This window comes from Salmo salar, chromosome ssa05 (genome assembly GCF_905237065.1).
Source record: "Salmo salar chromosome ssa05, Ssal_v3.1, whole genome shotgun sequence".
Classification (NCBI taxonomy): Eukaryota; Metazoa; Chordata; class Actinopteri; order Salmoniformes; family Salmonidae; genus Salmo; species Salmo salar.
In genome coordinates, this window is record NC_059446.1 from 78724366 (window position 1) to 78745154 (window position 20789).

General features: G+C 47.6%; 2 protein-coding genes across 3 annotated transcripts in view; both read left to right on the forward strand.

Annotated features, from left to right (window-relative positions):
- The first annotated feature begins 10433 nt into the window (after window positions 1–10433).
- LOC106606061 (DOMON domain-containing protein FRRS1L) lies at window positions 10434–17235 on the forward strand. Its single transcript, XM_014202141.2, has 5 exons — window positions 10434–11051; window positions 11598–11682; window positions 11814–11952; window positions 14730–14976; window positions 15573–17235. Exons 1-5 carry the CDS (start codon window positions 10847–10849, stop codon window positions 15743–15745), a joined length of 849 nt encoding a protein of 282 aa, XP_014057616.1. The 5' UTR covers window positions 10434–10846; the 3' UTR covers window positions 15746–17235.
- A 1784-nt stretch (window positions 17236–19019) lies between these two features.
- Window positions 19020–20789, forward strand: part of LOC106606105 (transmembrane protein 245) — a 51512-nt gene continuing 49742 nt past the window's right edge. The window contains exon 1 of one of the 2 annotated variants that reach the window (XM_045719029.1): window positions 19020–19820. In XM_045719029.1, the coding sequence (XP_045574985.1) occupies window positions 19215–19820 (606 nt within the window). In that variant the 5' untranslated portion in view covers window positions 19020–19214. The remainder of the gene's footprint in view (window positions 19821–20789) is intronic. The other variant, XM_045719030.1, reaches the window with a different exon arrangement.

Sequence of the window (20789 nt, forward strand, 5' to 3'; positions counted from 1 at the left end):
GGCTAAGCACCCTTTCCTCATTTGGACTGACCACCGTAATCTCGAGTACATCCGGGCAGCTAGGAGACTGAATCCGCGTCAGGCCAGGTGGGCCATGTTCTTTACCCGATTTCGGTTCACAATCTCCTATCGGCCAGGTTCATTAAACACGAAGGCCGACGCGCTGTCCCGCCTATATGAAACCGAGGGGAGGGCCATCGATCCAACTCCCATCCTCCCAGCGTCATGCTTGGTAGCACCGGTGGTATGGGAGGTGGACGCGGAGATCGAGCGGGCGTTATGGTTGGAACCAGCACCATCTCAGTGTCCAGCAGGTGTTCAGTACGTGCTGCTTGGTGTCCGTGATCGATTGATTCGATGGGCCCATAATCTCCCCTCTTCAGGTCACCCTGGGATCGAGAGGACAGTGCGGAGCCTGAGGGGAAAGTACTGGTGGCCCACCTTGGCAAAGGACGTGCGGTTTTATGTTCCTCCTGCTCGGTGTGCGCTCAGAGCAAGGCTCCTCAACACCTGCCTATAGGGAAATTACAGCCCCTCCCCGTTCCACAGCGGCCGTGGTCGCACTTGTCAGTGGACTTTCTCAACGACCTTCCCATATCTCAGGGAAACACCACAATCCTGGTCGTTGTGGATCGGTTCTCGAAGTCCTGCCGTCTCATCCCGTTGCCCGGTCTCCCTACGGCTCTGCAGACTGCGGAGGCCCTGTTTACCCATGTCTTCCGGCACTACGGGGTGCCCGAGGACATCGTTTCTGATCGGGGTCCCCAATTCACGTCCAGAGTTTGGAGGGCATTCATGGAACGGTTGGGGGTCTCGGTCAGCCTGACCTCGGGTTTCCACCCCGAGAGTAATGGGCAGGTGGAGAGAGTGAACCAAGAGGTGGGTAGGTTTCTAAGGACGTATTGCCGGGACCGGCCCAGGGAGTGGGCGAGATACGTCCCATGGGCAGAGGTAGCCCAAAACTCCCTCCGTCACTCATCAACTAACATGTCACCGTTTCAGTGCGTGTTGGGCTACCAGCCAGTCCTGGCTCCATGGCACCAGAGTCAGACCGAGGCTCCTGCGGTGGAGGAGTGGGTGCAGCGCTCGAAGGACACTTGGAAAGCCGTCCAAGACGCACTAACAAAGGCGAGTGGACGGCAGAAGAAGAGCGCTGACCAGCACCGCAGTGAGACCCCTGTGTTTGCACCAGGGGATCAAGTCTGGCTCTCGGCTCGAAACCTACCCCTCCGCTTGCCCTGCCGGAAGCTGGGGCCGCAGTGTGTAGGTCCGTTTAAAGTCCTGAGGAGGATAAACGAGGTGTGTTACCGGTTACAACTTCCATCTTACTACCGTATTAACCCCTCGTTTCATGTGTCTCTCCTCAGGCCGGTGGTGGCAGGTCCCCTGCAGGAAGGTGAGGTGCCGGAGGTCCCTCCACCCCCTCTGGACATTGGGGGGTCCCCGGAGTATACGATACGCACCATTCTGGACTCCAGACGTCGGGTGGGGGGCCTACAGTACCTCATCGACTGGGAGGGGTACGGCGCGGAGGAGAGGTGCTGGGTACCAGTGAAGGACATTTTGGACCCCTCACTACTGAGGGATTTCCACTGCCTTCATGGGGATCGCCCTGCGCCTCGTCCTCCGGGTCACCCTCGAGGCCGGTGGCGGCGTGCTGCGGGAGCCGCGCATCGGGGGGGGTACTGTCACGTATCCCACCGAAGGTGGCTCCCCTGCCTGCTCGGGCGGCGCTCGGCGGTCATCGTCGCCGGCCTACTAGCCGCCGCTGATCCTTTTTTCCTTTTCTGTTTGTATGTCTTATTGGTTGCACCTGTTCCCTATTTGAGTGTCTTGATTTGTGGTTATTTAAGCCTGTTTAGCCCGCCCAGGTTTGTGCGGGATTATTTTATGTCAGTGTGCTTTTTGGATGTGCTGGCTATTCACCTTGATTTTCTTTCCGGACTGTGTGCCCGTTATTACTGGGTTGGTCATTTTGTTCACGCGCCTGTTGTGTTGGCGTTGACCGTTTTGTACCAGAGAAAATAAATCCATTATTTCCTTACCTCTGCTCTCTGCGCCTGACTCCTACCACCACTCCTAGGAATTCATGACAAGTGTATTTGTTTACCTTGTGCCTTCATTTATGAGTAAAGTACGTTGCTCACTCATTTTTGCTCTCCTGCGCCTGACTTCATGCACCGGCTACACTCACCTTCTGACAACAGTACCTTATCTCTACCATGAATTCTATACAACAGTACCTTATCTCTACCATGAATTCTATACAACAGTACCTTATCTCTACCATGAATTCAATACAACAGTACCTTATCTCTACCATGAATTCAATACAACAGTACCTTATCTCTACCATGAATTCTATACAACAGTACCTTATCTCTACCATGAATTCTATACAACAGTACCTTATCTCTACCATGAATTCAATACAACAGTACCTTATCTCTACCATGAATTCTATACAACAGTACCTTATCTCTACCATGAATTCAATACAACAGTACCTTATCTCTACCATGAATTCAATACAACAGTACCTAATCTCTACCATGAATTCAATACAACAGTACCTTATCTCTACCATGAATTCAATACAACAGTACCTTATCTCTACCATGAATTCAATACAACAGTACCTTAACTCTACCATGAATTCAATACAACCAAATGGTGTTAGATTCTGCTCCACCTCACTCTGTGATATGAAACCAAACCGTTTGTTTTGTTGTGCGTCTGCGTTCAGTCCTCTGTACTTGGTAATGGGTCCCCAGGGAAACACAGATCATTTGAGGTCAGGTGGATCTGTGGGTGCAGAGTGACCACATTGCGGCCACATCACATCAATGCTGGAGAGACAGAGAGACTACAGCTGCTAACAGCAACAGCCTATTGATCCCTCACTAAAAGAATGTGTGTGTGTGTGTGTGTGTGTGTGTGTGTGTGTGTGTGTGTGTGTGTGTGTGTGTGTGTGTGTGTGTGTGTGTGTGTGTGTGTGTGTGTGTGTGTGTGTGTGTGTGTGTGTGTGTGTGTGTGTGTGTGCCTGTGTAATGGCCGTGACAGCTGTACTTACCCTCCTCTCTTGAGTGGAGTGATTCCTGTCGGCTGCTAAATGATGTCTCACGGCTGAAGACCCTACAGTTACAGCACTGACCACAGAACATCACAGCGCTTTGTGTGTGTGAAGCGAGGAAGACCAGAAGGTAAGAGGGTAGGAGAGGAAGAGAGAGAGAGGGTGAGATAGATGGAGAGAGAGCAGATGTGAGTAGTCTGTCTGTGTTCAATAGGCCAGTATTCTCTGGAGACCAGTATTGATTGACAGCTCTGACTAAGCCATCCACATCACTGCTGATCCCTCTCAACATCCACATCTTAACGTGTGGGGAGATAGACCTGTACACACAGACACAGGTACACTGACACAGATGCAGACACACAGTACACACACAGACATACACACACAGACACAGGTACACTGACACAGATGCAGACACACAGTACACACACAGACACAGGTACACTGACACAGATGCAGACACACAGTACACACACACACATACAAACAGAGAAGCAGACACACACACACACACACACACACACACACACACACACACACACACACACACACACACACACACACACACACACACACACACAGTGGCAGTGTTTCTGAATTGGGCTGGCGGCTGTTGTTCTCCTGTCACTCAGTCGTCTCTCAGACCCAGGAGACACACCGCTGACATTTAGCAGATTCTCTCCCTCCATCCATCCTCTCTCTCTCCCTGTGTGTGTGTGAGTGTGTCTAGGGTGTCTATGTGGTAATGAACGGGCCTTTGACGCTACTAAGATAAGTCAGGAGTCCCTCATTACCCACCATGCACTGCTCCCCCACGTAGAGTGGTAATTGAGAGGGGGAGAGAGATAGAGAGGGGGGAAGAAGAAAAACAGAGAGAGGAGAGACAGAGAGAGAGAGCAGAGACAGAGAGAGAGACAGAGAGAGAAGAGACAGAAGAGAGAAGAGAGAGGGAGAGAGAGAAGAGAGAGAGCAGAGAGAGAGAGGGAGAGAGCAGAGAGAGAGAGAGAGAGAGAGAGAGAGAGAGAATAATAGTTGGATAAACAGAGGATAATTGGGAGGATCGGGAGTGAGCAGAGCGATTGATCAGGGTCATTACAGAGCGCAGACAGAGAGAAGAGGGGTGAAAGGTCAACAGTGCAGCAAGGACACACACTCACGCACTCACTAACACAAGCATACACACACGCACACACACACACTCACACAGATGGTGGATTTAGCAGCTGCAGAGACAGAGACAATTTGAACCTGTTCACGTGTTGCACTAGCAACACCTACAGGTGGGTTAGGATTTTACCCCAGTCTTCCCCAGTCTCACTCAGTCAAGTCCCTCTCCGTCTGCCCAGCTAGAAATGTATGAAATGAAACAAAGTCTGTTATCATAAAGGTTGGTTTTCATATCTATGTCTTCTGTTGGTTATTTCATTAACATAACCGTTTTGTACTTTAGCACACAATCCTTGTGATCACTATGGCTAAACCAATTGCACAGTACTGACTGTGTGCCAGATATTAGAACGGTGGACCTATACTGCTATCTAGAGGCAGGAATAAGCACAACCAGTGAAGAAAGTGAGAATTTTGTGTGTTTTTACATTTTATTTCACCTTTATTTAACCAGGTAGGCAAGTTGAGAACAAGTTCTCATTTGCAACTGTGACCTGGCCAAGATAAAGCAAAGCAGTTCAACACATACAACAACACAGAGTTACACATGGAATAAACAAACATACAGTCAATAATACATTTTTACATTTACATTTACGTCATTTAGCAGACGCTCTTATCCAGAGCGACTTACAAATTGGTGCATTCACCTTATGATATCCAGTGGAACAACCACTTTACTATAGTACATCTATATCCTTTTTTTGGGGGGGGGGGTTAGAAGGATTACTTTATCCTATCCCAGGTATTCCTTAAAGAGGTGGGGTTTCAGGTGTCTACGGAAGGTGGTGATTGACTCCGCTGTCCTGGCATCGTGAGGGAGCTTGTTCCACCATTGGGGTGCCAGAGCAGCGAACAGTTTTGACTGGGCTGAGCGGGAACTGTGCTTCCGCAGAGGTAGGGGGGCCAGCAGGCCAGAGGTGAATGAACGCAGTGCCCTTGTTTGGGTGTAGGGCCTGATCAGAGCCTGAAGGTACGGAGGTGCCGTTCCCCTCACAGCTCCGTAGGCAAGCACCATGGTCTTGTAGCAGATGCGAGCTTCAACTGGAAGCCAGTGGAGTGTGCGGAGAAGCGGGGTGACGTGAGAGAACTTGGGAAGGTTGAACACCAGACGGGCTGCGGCGTTCTGGATGAGTTGTAGGGGTTTAATGGCACAGGCAGGGAGCCCCGCCAACAGGGAGTTGCAGTAATCCAGACGGGAGATGACAAGTGCCTGGGTTAGGACCTGCGCCGCTTCCTGTGTGAGGCAGGGTCGTACTCTGCGAATGTTGTAGAGCATGAACCTACAGGATCGGGTCACCGCCTTGATGTTAGTGGAGAACGACAGGGTGTTGTCCAGGGTCACGCCGAGGCTCTTAGCACTCTGGGAGGAGGACACAATGGAGTTGTCCACCGTGATGGCGAGATCATGGAAAGGGCAGTCCTTCCCCGGGAGGAAGAGCAGCTCCGTCTTGCCGAGGTTCAGCTTGAGGTGGTGATCCGTCATCCACACTGATATGTCTGCCAGACATGCAGAGATGCGATTCGCCACCTGGTTATCAGAAGGGGGAAAGGAGAAGATTAATTGTGTGTCGTCTGCGTAGCAATGATAGGAGAGACCATGTGAGGATATGACAGAGCCAAGTGACTTGGTGTATAGCGAGAATAGGAGAGGCCCAAGAACTGAGCCCTGGGGGACACCAGTGGTGAGAGCACGTGGTGCGGAGACGGATTCTCGCCACGCCACATGGTAGGAGCGACCTGTCAGGTAGGATGCAATCCAAGAGTGAGCCGCGCCGGAGATACCCAACTCGGAGAGGGTGGAGAGGAGGATCTGATGGTTCACAGTATCAAAGGCAGCAGATAGGTCTAGAAGGATGAGAGCAGAGGAGAGAGAGTTAGCTTTAGCAGTGCGGAGAGCCTCCGTGACACAGAGAAGAGCAGTCTCAGTTGAATGACCAGCCTTGAAACCTGACTGATTTGGATCGAGAAGGTCATTCTGAGAGAGATAGCAGGAGAGCTGGCCAAGGACGGCACGTTCAAGAGTTTTGGAGAGAAAAGAAAGAAGGGATACTGGTCTGTAGTTGTTGACATCGGAGGGATCGAGTGTAGGTTTTTTGAGAAGGGGTGCAACTCTCGCTCTCTTGAAGACGGAAGGGACGTAGCCAGCGGTCAAGGATGAGTTGATGAGCGAGGTGAGGTAAGGGAGAAGGTCTCCAGAAATGGTCTGGAGAAGAGAGGAGGGGATAGGGTCAAGTGGGCAGGTTGTTGGGCGGCCGGCTGTCACAAGACGCAAGATTTCATCTGGAGAGAGAGGGGAGAAAGAGGTCAAAGCATAGGGTAGGGCAATGTGAGCAGGACCAGCGGTGTCGTTTGACTTAACAAACGAGGATCGGATGTCGGATGTTCTTTTCAAAATGGTTGACGAAGTCATCCGCAGAGAGGGAGGGGGGGGGGGGGAGGAGGATTCAGGAGGGAGGAGAAGGTAGCAAAGAGCTTCCTAGGGTTAGAGGCAGATGCTTGGAAGTTAAAGTGGTAGAAAGTGGCTTTAGCAGCAGAAACAGAGGAGGAAAATGTAGAGAGGAGGGAGTGAAAAGATGCCAGGTCCGCAGGGAGGCTGGTTTTCCTCCATTTCCGCTCGGCTGCCCGGAGCCCTGTTCTGTGAGCTCGCAATGAGTCGTCAAGCCATGGAGCAGGAGGGGAGGACCGAGCCGGTCGGGAGGATAGGGGACATAGAGAGTCAAAGGATGCAGAAAGGGAGGAGAGGAGGGTTGAGGAGGCAGAATCAGGAGATTGGTTGGAGAAGGATTGAGCAGAGGGAAGAGATGATAGGATGGAAGAGGAGAGAGTAGCAGCAGATGGTATTGCGACGGCGCAATACCATCTGAGTAGGGGGCAGAGTGAGTAGTGTTGGAGGAGAGCGAGAGGGAAAAGGATACAAGGTAGTGATTGGAGACTTGGAGGGGAGTTGCAGTGAGATTAGTAGAAGAACAGCATCTAGTGAAGATGAGGTCAAGTGTATTGCCTGCCTTGTGAGTAGGGGGGGACGGTGAGAGGGTGAGGTCAAAAGAGGAGAGGAGTGGAAAGGAGGCAGAGAGAAATGAGTCAAAGGTAGACGTAGGGAGGTTAAAGTCACCCAGAACTGTGAGGGGTGAGCCATACTCAGGAAAGGAACTTATCAAGGCGTCAAGCTCATTGATGAACTCTCCAAGGGAACCTGGAGGGCGATAAATGGTAAGGATGTTAAGCTTGAATGGGCTAGTGATTGTGACAGCATGGAATTTAAATGCCGAGATAGACAGATGGGTCAGGTGAGAAAGAGAGAATGTCCACTTGGGAGAGATGAGGATTCCAGTGCCACCACCCCGCTGACCAGATGCTCTCGGGGTGTGCGAGAACACGTGGTCGGACGAGGAGAGAGCAGTAGGAGTAGCAGTGTTTTCTGTGGTAATCCATGTTTCCGTCAGCGCCAAGAAGTCGAGGGACTGGAGGGTAGCATAGGCTGAGATGAACTCTGCCTTGTTGGCCGCAGACCGGCAGTTCCAGAGGCTGCCGGAGACCTGGAACTCCACGTGGGTCGTGCGCGCTGGGACCACCAGGTTAGAGTGGCAGCGCCAAGCGATGTGAAGCGTTTGTATGGCCTGTGCAGAGGAGAGAACAGGGATAGACCGACACATAGTTGATAGGCTACAGGATAGGCTACGCTAATGCAAAGGAGATTGGCATGAAAATTAACTAAACAACTGGGGAAGCGAGAGAGCAGGGCCTCCCTCACTAACAATTCACTGAAACACTAAAACGCTAAAATATAACTTTTCTAGCTACCACTAGAAATTAAAATTGATGTAAACTACAGTGGTTCAATGTTTCCAGGAATAGGCTCAAACTTAGTTTATTCCGCTAGATAACTTGGTGCAGTAGAAAAAGTCTATATACAGTCAGTGCAAATGAGGTAGGATAAGGGAGGTAAGGCAATAAATAGGCCATGGTGGTGAAGTAATTACAATATAGCAATTAAACACTGGAATGGTAGATGTGCAGAAGATGAATGTGCGAGTAGAGATACTGGGGTGCAAAGGAGCAAGATAAATAAATAAATACAGTATGGGGATGAGGTAGTTGGATGGGCTGTTTACAGATGGGCTATGTACAGGTGCAGTAATCTGTGAGCTGCTCTGACAGCGGTGATTAAAGCTAGTGAGGGAGATATGAGTCTCCAGCCTCAGTGTTTTTTGCAGTTCGTTCCAGTCATTGGCAGCAGAGAACTGGAAGGAAAGGCGGCCAAAGGAAGAATTGGCTTTGGGGGTGACCAGTGAGATACACCTGCTGGAGCGCGTGCTACGGGTGGGTGCGGCTATGGTGACCAGTGAGCTGAGATAAGGCGGGGCTTTACCTAGAAGAGACTTGTAGATGACCTGGAGCCAGTGGGTTTGGCGACGAGTATGAAGCAAGTGCCAGCCAACGAGAGCATACAGGTCGCAGTGGTGGGTAGTATATGGGGCTTTGGGGACAAAACGGATGGCACTGTGATAGACTGCATCCAATTTGCTGAGTAGAGTGTTGGAGGCTATTTTGTAAATGACATCGCCAAAGTCGAGGATCGGTAGGATGGTCAGTTTTACGAGGGTATGTTTGGCAGCATGAGTGAAGGATGCTTTGTTGCGAAATAGGAAGCCAATTCGAGATTTCACTTTGGATTGGAGATGATTGATGTGAGTCTGGAAGGAGAGTTTACAGTCTAACCAGACACCTAGGTATTTGTAGTTGTCCACATATTCTAAGTCAGAACCATCCAAAGTAGTGATGCTGGACGGGCGGGCAGGTGCGGGCATTTAAGAGCAGTTGGAGGCCACGGAAGGAGTTGTATGGTATTGAAGCTCATCTGGAGGTTAGTTAACACAGTGTCCAAAGAAGGGCCAGAAGTATACAGAATGGTGTCGTCTGCGTAGAGGTGGATCAGAGAATCACCAGCAGCAAGAGCGACATCATTGATGTATACAGAGAAGAGAGCCGGTCCGAGAATTGAACCCTGTGGCACCCCCCATAGAGACTGCCAGAGGTCGAGACAACAGGCCCTCCAATTTGACACACTGAACTCTATCAGAGAAGTAGTTGGTGAACCAGGCAATCATTTGAGAAACCAAGGCTGTTGAGTCTGCCGATAAGAATGTGGTGATTGACAGAGTCGAAAGCCTTGGCCAGGTCCATGAATGCGACTGCACAGTAATGTCTCTTATCGATGGCGGTTATGATATCGTTTAGGACCTTGAGCGTGGCTGAGGTGCACCCATGACCAGCTCTGAAACCGTGTGTCACCGTGCCGACAGCTGTTCAGGTAAAGACTCGTTCACACAAAGACTGGTGTTGGTAAAGGAATCATGACAATTGAACATACTGTATGTCTCTGATGGAAAATGGAAAAGTGTGAAACAGCACCAGTGAGAGGAGTCTACTCAGATTCACCGCTTTGATTACCGCAAATCGCAAACCCTGGGTGTGTGCCTGGATACTGGAACATAATAATGATGAGGATAATACATACAGTACATATCTAAAGCATTGTCTCTAGAGCTGGAGGAGGGAGATGTGGTCTACATGAGTCTCCCCTCAGGCAGTGGGCTCTTTGATGATACTGATAACCCTAACACTTTCCAGGGCTTCCTGCTCTTCACTTTGTAAGGGAACCACCATGCATTCTGTAATGAATTCAGATGTCTGATGTGAGCTGCTCTGGGTTCAATGTTCCTCTCTAACCAATAAATAAACAAGCATTAAAGACAAACAATTAAAATGATTATCTTTGTATTATTGACAAGAGAAGAAGAATGGGTGAGATTTGAGAATCACAATCCTTGTAAAGCCAGTTGTAACCACTGGTAAATTGTGTATCCTGCTTTTTTTCAGCAGTTTGGCCTTAGTCCTTGGGAGTTATCAATGCTGTCAACAATAAAATGCAATGTAGATTCTAGAATATTTTCACATCACAGAAAGGAATAAGAAACCAACCTACCATAGCAGACATTCCAGCATAATAAATGTATAAATCCCATACATTACCCCATATTGTTATTCAATTGGCATCTGCGTTTACATAAACAGTGCTGAATGGGAATTTAAACGATAGATTGATAATACTGAGTGTACATCGAGGTTTCCTATTGGACGCTGCAGTGATTGGCTCTATCATGGACGTAATGGGCCATTAGGAGAGAGGAGAGGAGACGGGCGAAACCAACAACAGACACATTCATCCCTAAACTGGGATATTATTACATTATTTTAACATTAAATCCAATCACTTGGATTATTATGGACGTCTCCGTTTCCCACTAATTTAGGTGAATTGGCAAAACAAATCGGTTCAGTTACAAATCCCGCTAATTCCAGATTGGTTTAACCGAGGCTCATACGTTTGACCGCACTGGATCCCACTCCTCTCGCGCCCATTCACACTACGGGAAATAGCCTACGACACACTAAACAACCGCGTTGAAAATATTCTGTAGTGATGCGATTGATGTCCAGTGATTAGGCTCCGTAAAGAAATGCTCAAATACAACCAACAATGATGATTCCGTCTCAGTTCTGTCTCCTTTAGACCGTTTTTATACTCCCTTTTTGGCCATGATTTTCCTGCGCAGCCTGCTGCAGCTGGCGGTGCTCCTGGTCCAGGGCAGTTGGCGGGGGGTAGCGCCGAGCCCCACGGATGAAGGCGCACTGCGGGCGAGCCACGGAGACCACGGAGAGCCGGGCCACAAGGAGCCCCATAAGGACTCATACAGTACGTTCGCCTCGGAGTTCCTGGAGTCTAGACATCTATCGGATGATGGTGAGAAAGGGATACAGGATAGACCATTTCTGAACGAGGAATTTAGCTTACTGTGGCCTTCATGGTCATCAAGGCAGTGTTTATGTGTAGGCCTTTTCTTGATGGAAATCAGAGGGCGCATCTACACATCTGTGGTTGATACGTAATTCGTGGTTAATTGGCTATTTATGTGATGATGCGCAGGTTGACAGACCGAGCGTACAGTGTCTTAATTCTACCCGAGTCCACTCATGCATAGATCAGGACCCTGGCCAGCTACCGCCAGCTACCCGCAGCTCCCCGCTCTGGCTCTCACTGGCCGGCCTGGAGATGGGCGAGCATTGGGCGAGCACATTAAATGTTGTATATTATTAGATTTTAATAAATGAACTAAAATAACATATTTCAAACTATCCCAATGTTGTTATGAAACGTGAAGGAGCAGTTGTGCTTCCCTGAATGCACATTAGGCTGAAACCCACCAAATGACATATGGTACAACTTGTAGAAGATGACTAGAGGCAGGTCAGTAGCCTAAACATTTCTTATGTGGTGTGTGTTCTCCAGGCTACCCCTTCCCCACCGCCCCTCCTGTGGATCCCTTCGCCAGGATCAAAGTCGTAGACTGTGGAGTCACCAAGGGCTGCATAAGGTCAGTGTGTGTGTGTGTGTGTGTGTCCAGGGGTTTCTCTGTGTACTGTGGTCCCACTCTGGCAGATGTGGGAGCACATCACTCTGAAGAGGTTACATTTCTTAATCGTGTGTGTGTGTGTGTGTGTGTAGGTATGGGAAGCCGGGGTGTGATGCAGAGACATGTGACTATTTCATGAGTTACCGGCGGATCGGGACAGACGTGGAGTATGAGATGAGTGCTGACACTGACGGCTGGGTGGCTGTAGGCTTCTCCTCAGACAAGAAGATGGTAAGGGACCGTATCTGTGTGTGTGTGGGCATAGGTGTGTGTGTGTGTGTGTGTATGAGCATGCGTGAGATTTGTTCTTACACTCAATTTGCTTCCAACAATTGAGTGGGTAAACCTAATAACCAACATTTCTGCAATGATGTTATTATGTTATTATGGTATTAGGTTATTATGTTATTAGGCTATTACGTTATTAGGTTATTATGTTAATATGTTATTAGATTATTATGTTATTATGTTATTAGGTTAGCATATACAGTGCATTCAGAAAGTATTCAGACCCCTTGACTTTTTCCACATTTTATTTGTTACGTTCGTTGTTGGAAGGATTGAACCAAGGTGCAGCGTGGTAGGCGAACATTTTACCTTTATTTAAAGTGAACACCGACAAAACAACAAAATACAAAAAAACGAACGTAAAGTTCTGCAGGCTATACAGCAGCTATACAAAATCAAGATCCCACAAACTAAGGTGGGAAAAAGGCTGCCTAAGTATGATCCCCAATCAGAGACAACGATAGACAGCTGCCTCTGATTGGAAACCATACCCATCAAACAAAGAAATATAAAAAATAGAATGCCCACCCAAATCACACCGTGACATTATTACATTACAGCCTTATTCAAAAATTGATTAAATCATTTTTTCCTTCATCAATCTACACACAATACCCCATAATGACAAAGCACATTTTTTTGTTGTTGTTGCATATTTATAAAATAAAATAAACTGAAATATAACATTTACATAAGTATTCAGACCCTTTACTCAGTACTTTGTTGAAGCACCTTTGGCAGCAATTACAGCCTCGAGTCTTCTTGGGTATGACTCTACAAACTTGGCACACCTGTATTTGGGGAGTTTCTCCCATTCATCTCTGCAAATCCTCTCAAGTTCTGTCAGGTTGGATGGGGAGCGTCGCAGCACAGCTATTTTCAGGTCTCTCCAGAGATGTTCGATCGGGTTGAAGTCTGGGCTCTGGCTGGGCCACTCAAGGACATTCAGAGTCCCAAAGCCACTCCTGTGTTGTCTTGTCTGTGTGCTTAGGATCGTTGTCCTGTTTGAAGGTGAACCTTCACCCCAGTCTGAGGTCCTGAGCGCTCTGGAGCAGGTTTTCAAGGATCTCTTTGTACTTTGCTCCGTTCATCTTTCCCTTGATCCTGACTAGTCTCCCAGTCCCTGCAGCTGAAAAACATCCCCACTGCATGATGCTGTCACCACCATGCTTCACTGTAGGGATGGTGCCAGGTTTCCTCCAGACATGACACTTAGCATTCAGGCCAAAGAGTTCAACATTGGTTTCATCAGACCAGAGAATCTTGTTTCTCATGGTCTGAGAGCCCTTTAGGTGCCATTTGGCAAACTCCAACTGGGCTGTCATGTGCCTTTTACTGAGGAGATGCTTCCGTCTGGCCACTCTACCAGAAAGGCCTGATTGGTGGAGTGCTGCACAGAGGAACTCTGGAGGAACTCCGGAGCTCTGTCAGAGTGACCATGGGGTTCTTGGTCACCTCCCTGACCAAGGCTCTTCTCCCCCAATTGCTCAATTTGGCCAGGCAGCCAGGTCTAGGAAGAGTCTTGGTGGTTCCAATGTCACGGGCTGGCTCGAAAAAGCAGGAGAGGTAGAGTCAGGCGCAGGAGACAGAGAGTTCTTGACCACACTTCTTTATTCAAGAAAACTGGATGTGGTCGCCAAAAATATAGGGACGCAGCCCTTAAATTATTCTGCGGTGGTGAACACAATGAAACCAACCACAGGCAGAGAAAAACCAACACACGTTCCTCAAGCACATAAACCGGACAAGAAACACAATCACGCACAAACACAGACATCCTACGCTAAACTAAATAACCCCCCCAATACTAATGACTAACCCAAAACAGGTGCGTGCCTACCTAGACCTAACCAACAGAAAGTGAAACAAAAAAAGGATCGATGGCAGCTAGTAGGCCGGCGACGACGACCGCCGAGCTCCGCCCGGCCGAGGAGGGGCGCCACCATCCGTCGGTGTCGTGACATCCAAACTTCTTCCATTTAAGAATGATGGAGGCCACTGTGTTTTTGGGGACCTTCAATGCTGCAGAAATGTTTTGGTACCCTTCCCCAGATCTGTGCTTGACACAATCCTGTCTCTGAGCTCTACGGACAATTCCGTCGACCTCGTGGCTTTGTTTTTGCTCTGACATGCACTGTCAACTGTGGGACCTTATATAGACAGGTGTGTGCCTTTCCAAATCATGTTCAATCAATTGAATTTACCACAGGTGGACTCCAATCAAGTTGTAGAAACATCTCAAGGATGATCAATGGAAACAGGATGCACCTGAGCTCCATTTCGAGTCTCATAGCAAAGGGTCTGAATACTTATGTAAATAAGGTATTTCTGTTTTTTATTTGTAATAATTTTGCAAAAAAAATCTAAAAGCCTGTTTTCACTTTGTCCTTATGGGGTATTGTGTGTAGATTGATGAAGGAAATGTTTAATTCAATCAATTTTAGAATAAGGCTGTAACGTAACAAAATATGGAAAAAGTCAAGGGGTCTGAATACTTTCCGAATGCGCTGTATAGAGTGTGGGACTTTCTTTGTTTTGATACAGCCTACTCTTGGTTAGTCAACAGCACCTCTACAGACATTTTGGGTCAGAGTCAGCTCAGGCTTTTACTACATCTGGTACACATGAAGTCTGCCACGAAAGGCACATCACAAAAACAAGGCTGATTGGTCAACCTATCCTTCATGCTGATTGGTTCTCCTCACCCCTACCCCTCTCAGGGAGGAGATGACGTGATGGGCTGTGTCCATGACGATAATGGGCGTGTTCGTATCCATCACTTCTACAACGTGGGCCAGTGGGCCAAGGAGATCAAGAGGAATCCTGCCAGGGACGAAGAGGGCGTGTTTGACAACAACCGTGTGACCTGCCGCTTCAAACGGCCGCTCTACGTCCCTAGAGAGGAGACACTGGTGGATCTGCATCTCTCCTGGTTCTACCTGTTGGCCTGGGGGCCTGCTATACAAGGTCAGTCAAGGACTGTGTGTGTGTGTGTGGTATTGTGTGTGTGCAGAGAGTGGATGTGTGTGTTTATTAGTATGTACAGTCCATTCGGAAAGTATTCAGACCCCTTGACTTTTTCCACATTTTGTTACGTTACAGCCTTATTCTAAAATGTATTAAATTATGTTTTTTCCTCCTCAATCTACACACAATACTCCATAATGACAAAGCGAAAACAGGTTTTTAGACATTTTTGCAAATGTATTCAAAATAAGAAACTGGAAATATTACATTTAAATAAGTATTCAGACCCTTTACTCAGTACTTTGTTGAAGCACCTTTGGCAGTGATTACAGCCTCGAGGCTTCTTGGGTATGACGCTACAAGCTTAGCACACCTGTATTTGGGGAGTTTCTCCCATTCATCTCTGCAGATCTTCTCAAGCTCTGTCAGGTTGTATGGGGAGCGTCGCTGCACAGTTATTTTCAGGTCTCTCCAGAGATGTTCGATTGAGTTCCCAAATCTGTGCTCTTTCCGAATGCACTTTACATGTAAATTATTTCCCTACCCTTTTTCTCTTACTCTCTTCCCCCACTCTTCTCTTTCCTCCTCTCCTCCAGGTTCCATCACACGTCATGACAACGATGCTCCGCCAGTCTCCGATCACATGATCAGCATCTATAAATATGAGGACATCTTCATGCCGTCTACAGCCTACCAGACGTTCTCCTCACCCTTCTGTCTGCTGCTCATAGTAGCCCTCACCTTCTATCTGCTGATGGGCACCCCCTGAGAGAGAGGAGACGAGACGAGAGAGGAGACGAGATGAGAGAAGACAAGAGGAGAGAAGATGAGAGAGGAGACAAAAGAGAGAAGAGAAGAAACGACCAATTAACCCAGAGAGAGGAGAGAAGAGAGGAGACGAGAGGAGAGAGGAGACGAGATGGCAGAAGAGAACAGAAGAGGAGAGAAGAGACGAGTAGAGACGAGAGGAGACAAGTGAAGAGATGAGAGGAGACGAGGAGAGAGGAGACGAGGAGAGAAGTGGAGAGATGAGAGGAGACGAGGAGAGAAGTGGAGAGAAGAGGAAAGAGACAGCAATTAGACTGAGAGTTCACATTGTATTTCTGTCTGCCACACCCTCAATGCAGGGTGCTCTTTACACAGAATTACACTATAAATATATATTAATAAATATATACAGTAGGATACTATATATAATTTACATTGAGGACTCATCAGGACGCTTGCAAATCATTCTGAAAATTGTATTGTGCTACCATAACAACATACACTAACCCATTAGTCAGAATATCTGAAATACTGTATGTGTTTCTAGAGAACAGTAGCATAACCTTTAGTTTTAGTAAGGTATTTCATTTAGTGTATTTATGTTTACGACAGTAAGGTATTACACTCCTGACAACAAGTATTACTCCAACACATGTGGCGAATCACAACTGGACCCTGAATATGTGAAGAACCTAAGGACACGATACAAGGAGACATTACACACTGGGACAGACTACTGAGACTGGAGAGATACTTCACTTAGAGAGAACCATCCAGATTGATGTGAGCCAAAGAAAAGCAGACAGCTCATAGTTTATTATCCTGCTGAAACATACTGCTTCTGTATGCAGCCATACTTTACACAACACTCATTCTCCACAGGGGAAATACAGTATTAGTAGTAGTAGTATTATAGTATTTGTATACAGAAACTAAGACTAGGTGGTTGAACAGATGTTTTGTTTGTTTGTTTCAGCCCCAGTCTCACTGTGTAACACTGAACTCTATACTGTTTTCCACAATGCCATTTTACATGCTGATGATTAAGACAGGGTTCTCTTTTCTCTCTATGTGTGAGAGGGTCCATTTTCTTAGGACTGCTTTATTTCACCACATGCTAGGTCATGTTTCATTTGCCTGTGGCGAGGTGTGTGTGTGTGTGTGATAACTGTTTGCTGACGATAGGGCAGCTGACTGTATGATTGATGGCGCATGATTCCTTTGTAGATATGCAATAACACACCCATCAGCACTGAGGCTGTAGTGGACATGATGACAGCCAGGGACGGGGGCTCTGTCTGACAGCTTGCCTTGGCCCTGCAGCATATGGCCTAAAGCTGAAGGAATCTATGGCACAGAGTCCAGTTGTATTTGTACCGTTCACTGAACCGTTGGGTTCCATGGAAATGCTTCCTCGCTGAAACAGTGTCTAGTGTCCAACATGCAAGTGTTTTTGTTATCAATAAAGCTGTGTTCAGTAATAAATACACACCAACATGTTGTTTTCATCCCTGTGGGTCATGTGATGGCTCTGTCAGCTGCATCATGTGCCCCTCAGGCAACATACATTTCATCTGCAATCTAATGAATTTACAATGAATCACACAACCATACAACATCTGTGTGGGTTGCTCAGGGCTGGGAACAAACCATACAACATCTGTGTGGGTCGCTCTGGGCTGGGAACAAACCATACAACATCTGTGTGGGTTGCTCTGGGCTGGGAACAAACCATACAACATCTGTGTGGGTTGCTCTGGGCTGGGAACAAATAATGGGCATTGACATATTTTTGGAAAAGCAGCACATTCAAAATAATTCCAGATAATAGAGGATAGGGATAGACTACAGATATCTGGGTAACACTTCATTTTAAAAAGATCCTTATTACAGTGTAATTACAGTGTAACAGGTATTGTAGTTAATTGTAACAGCTCATAGTTACAGTGTAACAACAACATGTAACTAGGAGTAATTGAGGTATGCAATTACAGAGGTGCAACAATTAATGCTTGTTACCATGCTTGTTACAAATGGGCAGGTATCCACTAAATTCACCAATTTAGAGCTTCGCTTCTCAGCTGCATACAGTTACAACTGTCACAAAGGTTGTGATTCCTCGTGGATGCGCTGGGTGTCAGAGATAGCCTATGCTCAATAGCCTCTAATTACTTAGCGTTGAATGTGTACTGTTCTAACTACATCTCCACTCAGTGGTGTTGCTAGCACCTGCCCCCAAAATAAAGTGTTCCATCTGGGTTAACTGGTAAGAACAGATCAGAACAGATCAGTAAGTCAACCTCACTGACTGGGATCTAATATGGGTGGTATCGCAGATGTGGAAAAATACACTACTTCAAAGCATAGTACATGTAATGTTTTCCTAAGTACAATGTAATTACTAGTTGTTACACAGGATTTAGCTAGTTAAAATGAAGTGTATCTTGAGGGGTACTTAGTTGTAATTAATGTGTACTTATACAGTACACATCCTGACAACCTGGCCCTCAAGCTTCTGGAAGTTTCAGTTAATTTCACAGAAATTAAGTGAAACTTCCAGAAGCTTTAAAATAAGGGCCAGGTTGTAAGGATGTATAGTGTACTGTATAAGTACACTAGTGTGTCAAATAGTGTGTTTTTCCTCATCTGGGATGATCAAATTAACCCAGATGGTACACTTTATTTTAGTGGCAAGTGCTAGCAATAACGTTGAGTGGAGATCTTTTTTCAACAGTACACATTCAACGCTAAGTAATTAGAGCCTATTGAGCATCATCTCTCTGACACCCAGCGCATCCACGAGGGATCACAACCTTTGTGACAGTTGTAACTGTATGCAGCTGAGAAGAAGCGAACCACTAAATTGGTGAATTTAGTGGAAACCTGCCCATTTGTAACAAGCGTGGCAACAAGGATTCATTGTTACACCTTTGTAATTTCAGACCGCAATTATTACCGGTTACATGTAGTTATTACAGTGTAACTATTGGTTGATACAGTTAACTACAATACTTGTTACAGTGTAATTACACATGTAATTTCACTCTAATATGGGCACTTAAAATGAAGTTTTACCTATAACTGTTTTGTAATGATAGGTGATGCAAATATGTGATTACTTTGCATATTTCCTAGGTGACAGCACGGACATCCTCAATTCGTGGTGATTCTCTGACAAAGGTCTGTTTATTCAAGTTTCTGTGTGTAGTTCAACTGGGCATTCCAAAGAGTAGGCTACTAGCAGCAAACTAAGCAGTGAGCACCGCTCTCTCTGGCACAGCTCTGTCTGGCACCAGCTACAATACCCATCATACCTTGCGACGGTTACGTCACCAGTACGTCTAGTGTTGTGTTGTTCCTCATGTGTGATAGCGGTATCAAACATACTGGAAACTAACGCTCCTTCTTCCGTCTGTGGTGGTATTGGGTGGATCCGCAGGAGGACGCAGACCGAAGCGGATTCATTGAAGATGGCAGACGAGGAGGACTCGGGGCCGGAGGCAGAGCCGGCTCCTTCCTCTCCCACGGAAACCCCTAGTTCCGCCCGGCCTCACTACGTCTCGTTCTCCGAGAGCGTCCAGCCAGCGGTGGGCATGATGAGCCAGCTACTCAGCCAGCCTTCCTCCCTCAAATTCGACAAGAACATCAAACAGGCCTTCTACAACACAGGAGCGATGATTTTCGTGGCTATCTGTTGTGGAGCGGCTGTGCTAGTCTTCTTTATCCTGGAAGCCTTTCTGAGACCACTGCTCTGGGCCGTTCTCTGCGGGACCTTCCTCCACCCATTCAAACACTCCCTAGCCCGGTTGGGACGCTCCTGGCTCAACGGCCTGCAGGACACCGGGACGCCGATACTCCTGGGGACGCTGCTGGTCCCGGTGTGGTGTTTCAACCACGGAGTGGATTTCCTGGGGGGTCTGGTGCTGGAGAGGCTCACCGTGCTGCTGGTGATCGGGGCGGGCGCGCCACTCATCTACTTCTTTTACCTGTTCTGGAGCGTCATTGGCATGCAGGTGATCATCGGGCACGTGTGTGACGTCATCGGGAGCGCGCTGGACTGCTTCCACTCTGTGTGGGTGAGTGACAGGGACACTACTGACGCTGAAGGAGGAAGGCCCCCACAACAATAAGAAAGGCTTTTCCAATACTGTAGTCTACAACAGGATGGATGGGCAGGTGATAAGACTGCAGCCCTTACATGAATCAAGTACTCAGCTAACTACATTTAGATTTCCTGAGACCTTTCACAGGCCTTGGCTTTGTGTGTGTGCGTGTGCGTGCGTGCGTGTGTGTGGATATTAGGCTACTGTCCATAACTATGAAGAATTTCCTTAAACTCTTTATAAAATAGATAAAGAACTCTTATAAAAGTACATTCTGCTTTTTCTCTCTTTCTACTCCCTCCCTCATCTTCCCTCTCTCTCTCTGCCCCCCCTCTCTCTCTCTCTCTCTCTCTCTCTCTCTCTCTCTCTCTCTCTCTCTACTCCCTACCTCATCTTCTCTCTCTCTCTCTGTCCCCCTCTCTCTCTCTACTCCCTCCCTCATATTCTCTCTGTCTCTCTCTCTCTCTACTCCCTCCCTCATATTCTCTCTGTCTCTCTCTCTCTACACCCTCCCTCATATTCTCTCTCTCTCTCTCTCTCTACTCCCTCCCTCATCTCTCTCTCTCTACTCCCTCCCTCATCTCTCTCTCTCTCTGTCCCCCTCTCTCCCTCTATTCCCTCCCTCATATTCTCTCTGTGTCTCTCTCTCTCTCTACTCCCTCCCTAATCTTCTCTCTCTCTCTGTCCCCCCCTCTCTCTCTACTCCCTCCCTCATCTTCTCTCTCTCTCTGTCCCCCCCTCTCTCTCTACTCCCTCCCTCATCTTCTCTCTCTGTCTCTCTCCCTCTCTGTCCCTCTCTCTCTCTACTCCCTCATCGTCTGTCTCTCTCTACTCCGTCCCTCATCTTCTCTCTCTGTCTCTCTCTCTCTACTCCCTCATCGTCTGTCTCTCTCAACTCCCTCCCTCATCCTCTCTCTCCCTCCCTCTACTCCCTCCCTCATC

Excerpts from the sequence above, each read along its gene's own strand:
- LOC106606061 (XM_014202141.2), top strand. The coding sequence starts at position 10,847 with ATGATTTTCCTGCGCAGCCTGCTGCAGCTGGCGGTGCTCCTGGTCCAG. Across the intron at positions 11,052-11,597 it reads TAGACATCTATCGGATGATG|GCTACCCCTTCCCCACCGCC; the intron begins GTGAGAAAGGGA and ends TGTGTTCTCCAG. Across the intron at positions 11,953-14,729 it reads TCTCCTCAGACAAGAAGATG|GGAGGAGATGACGTGATGGG; the intron begins GTAAGGGACCGT and ends TACCCCTCTCAG.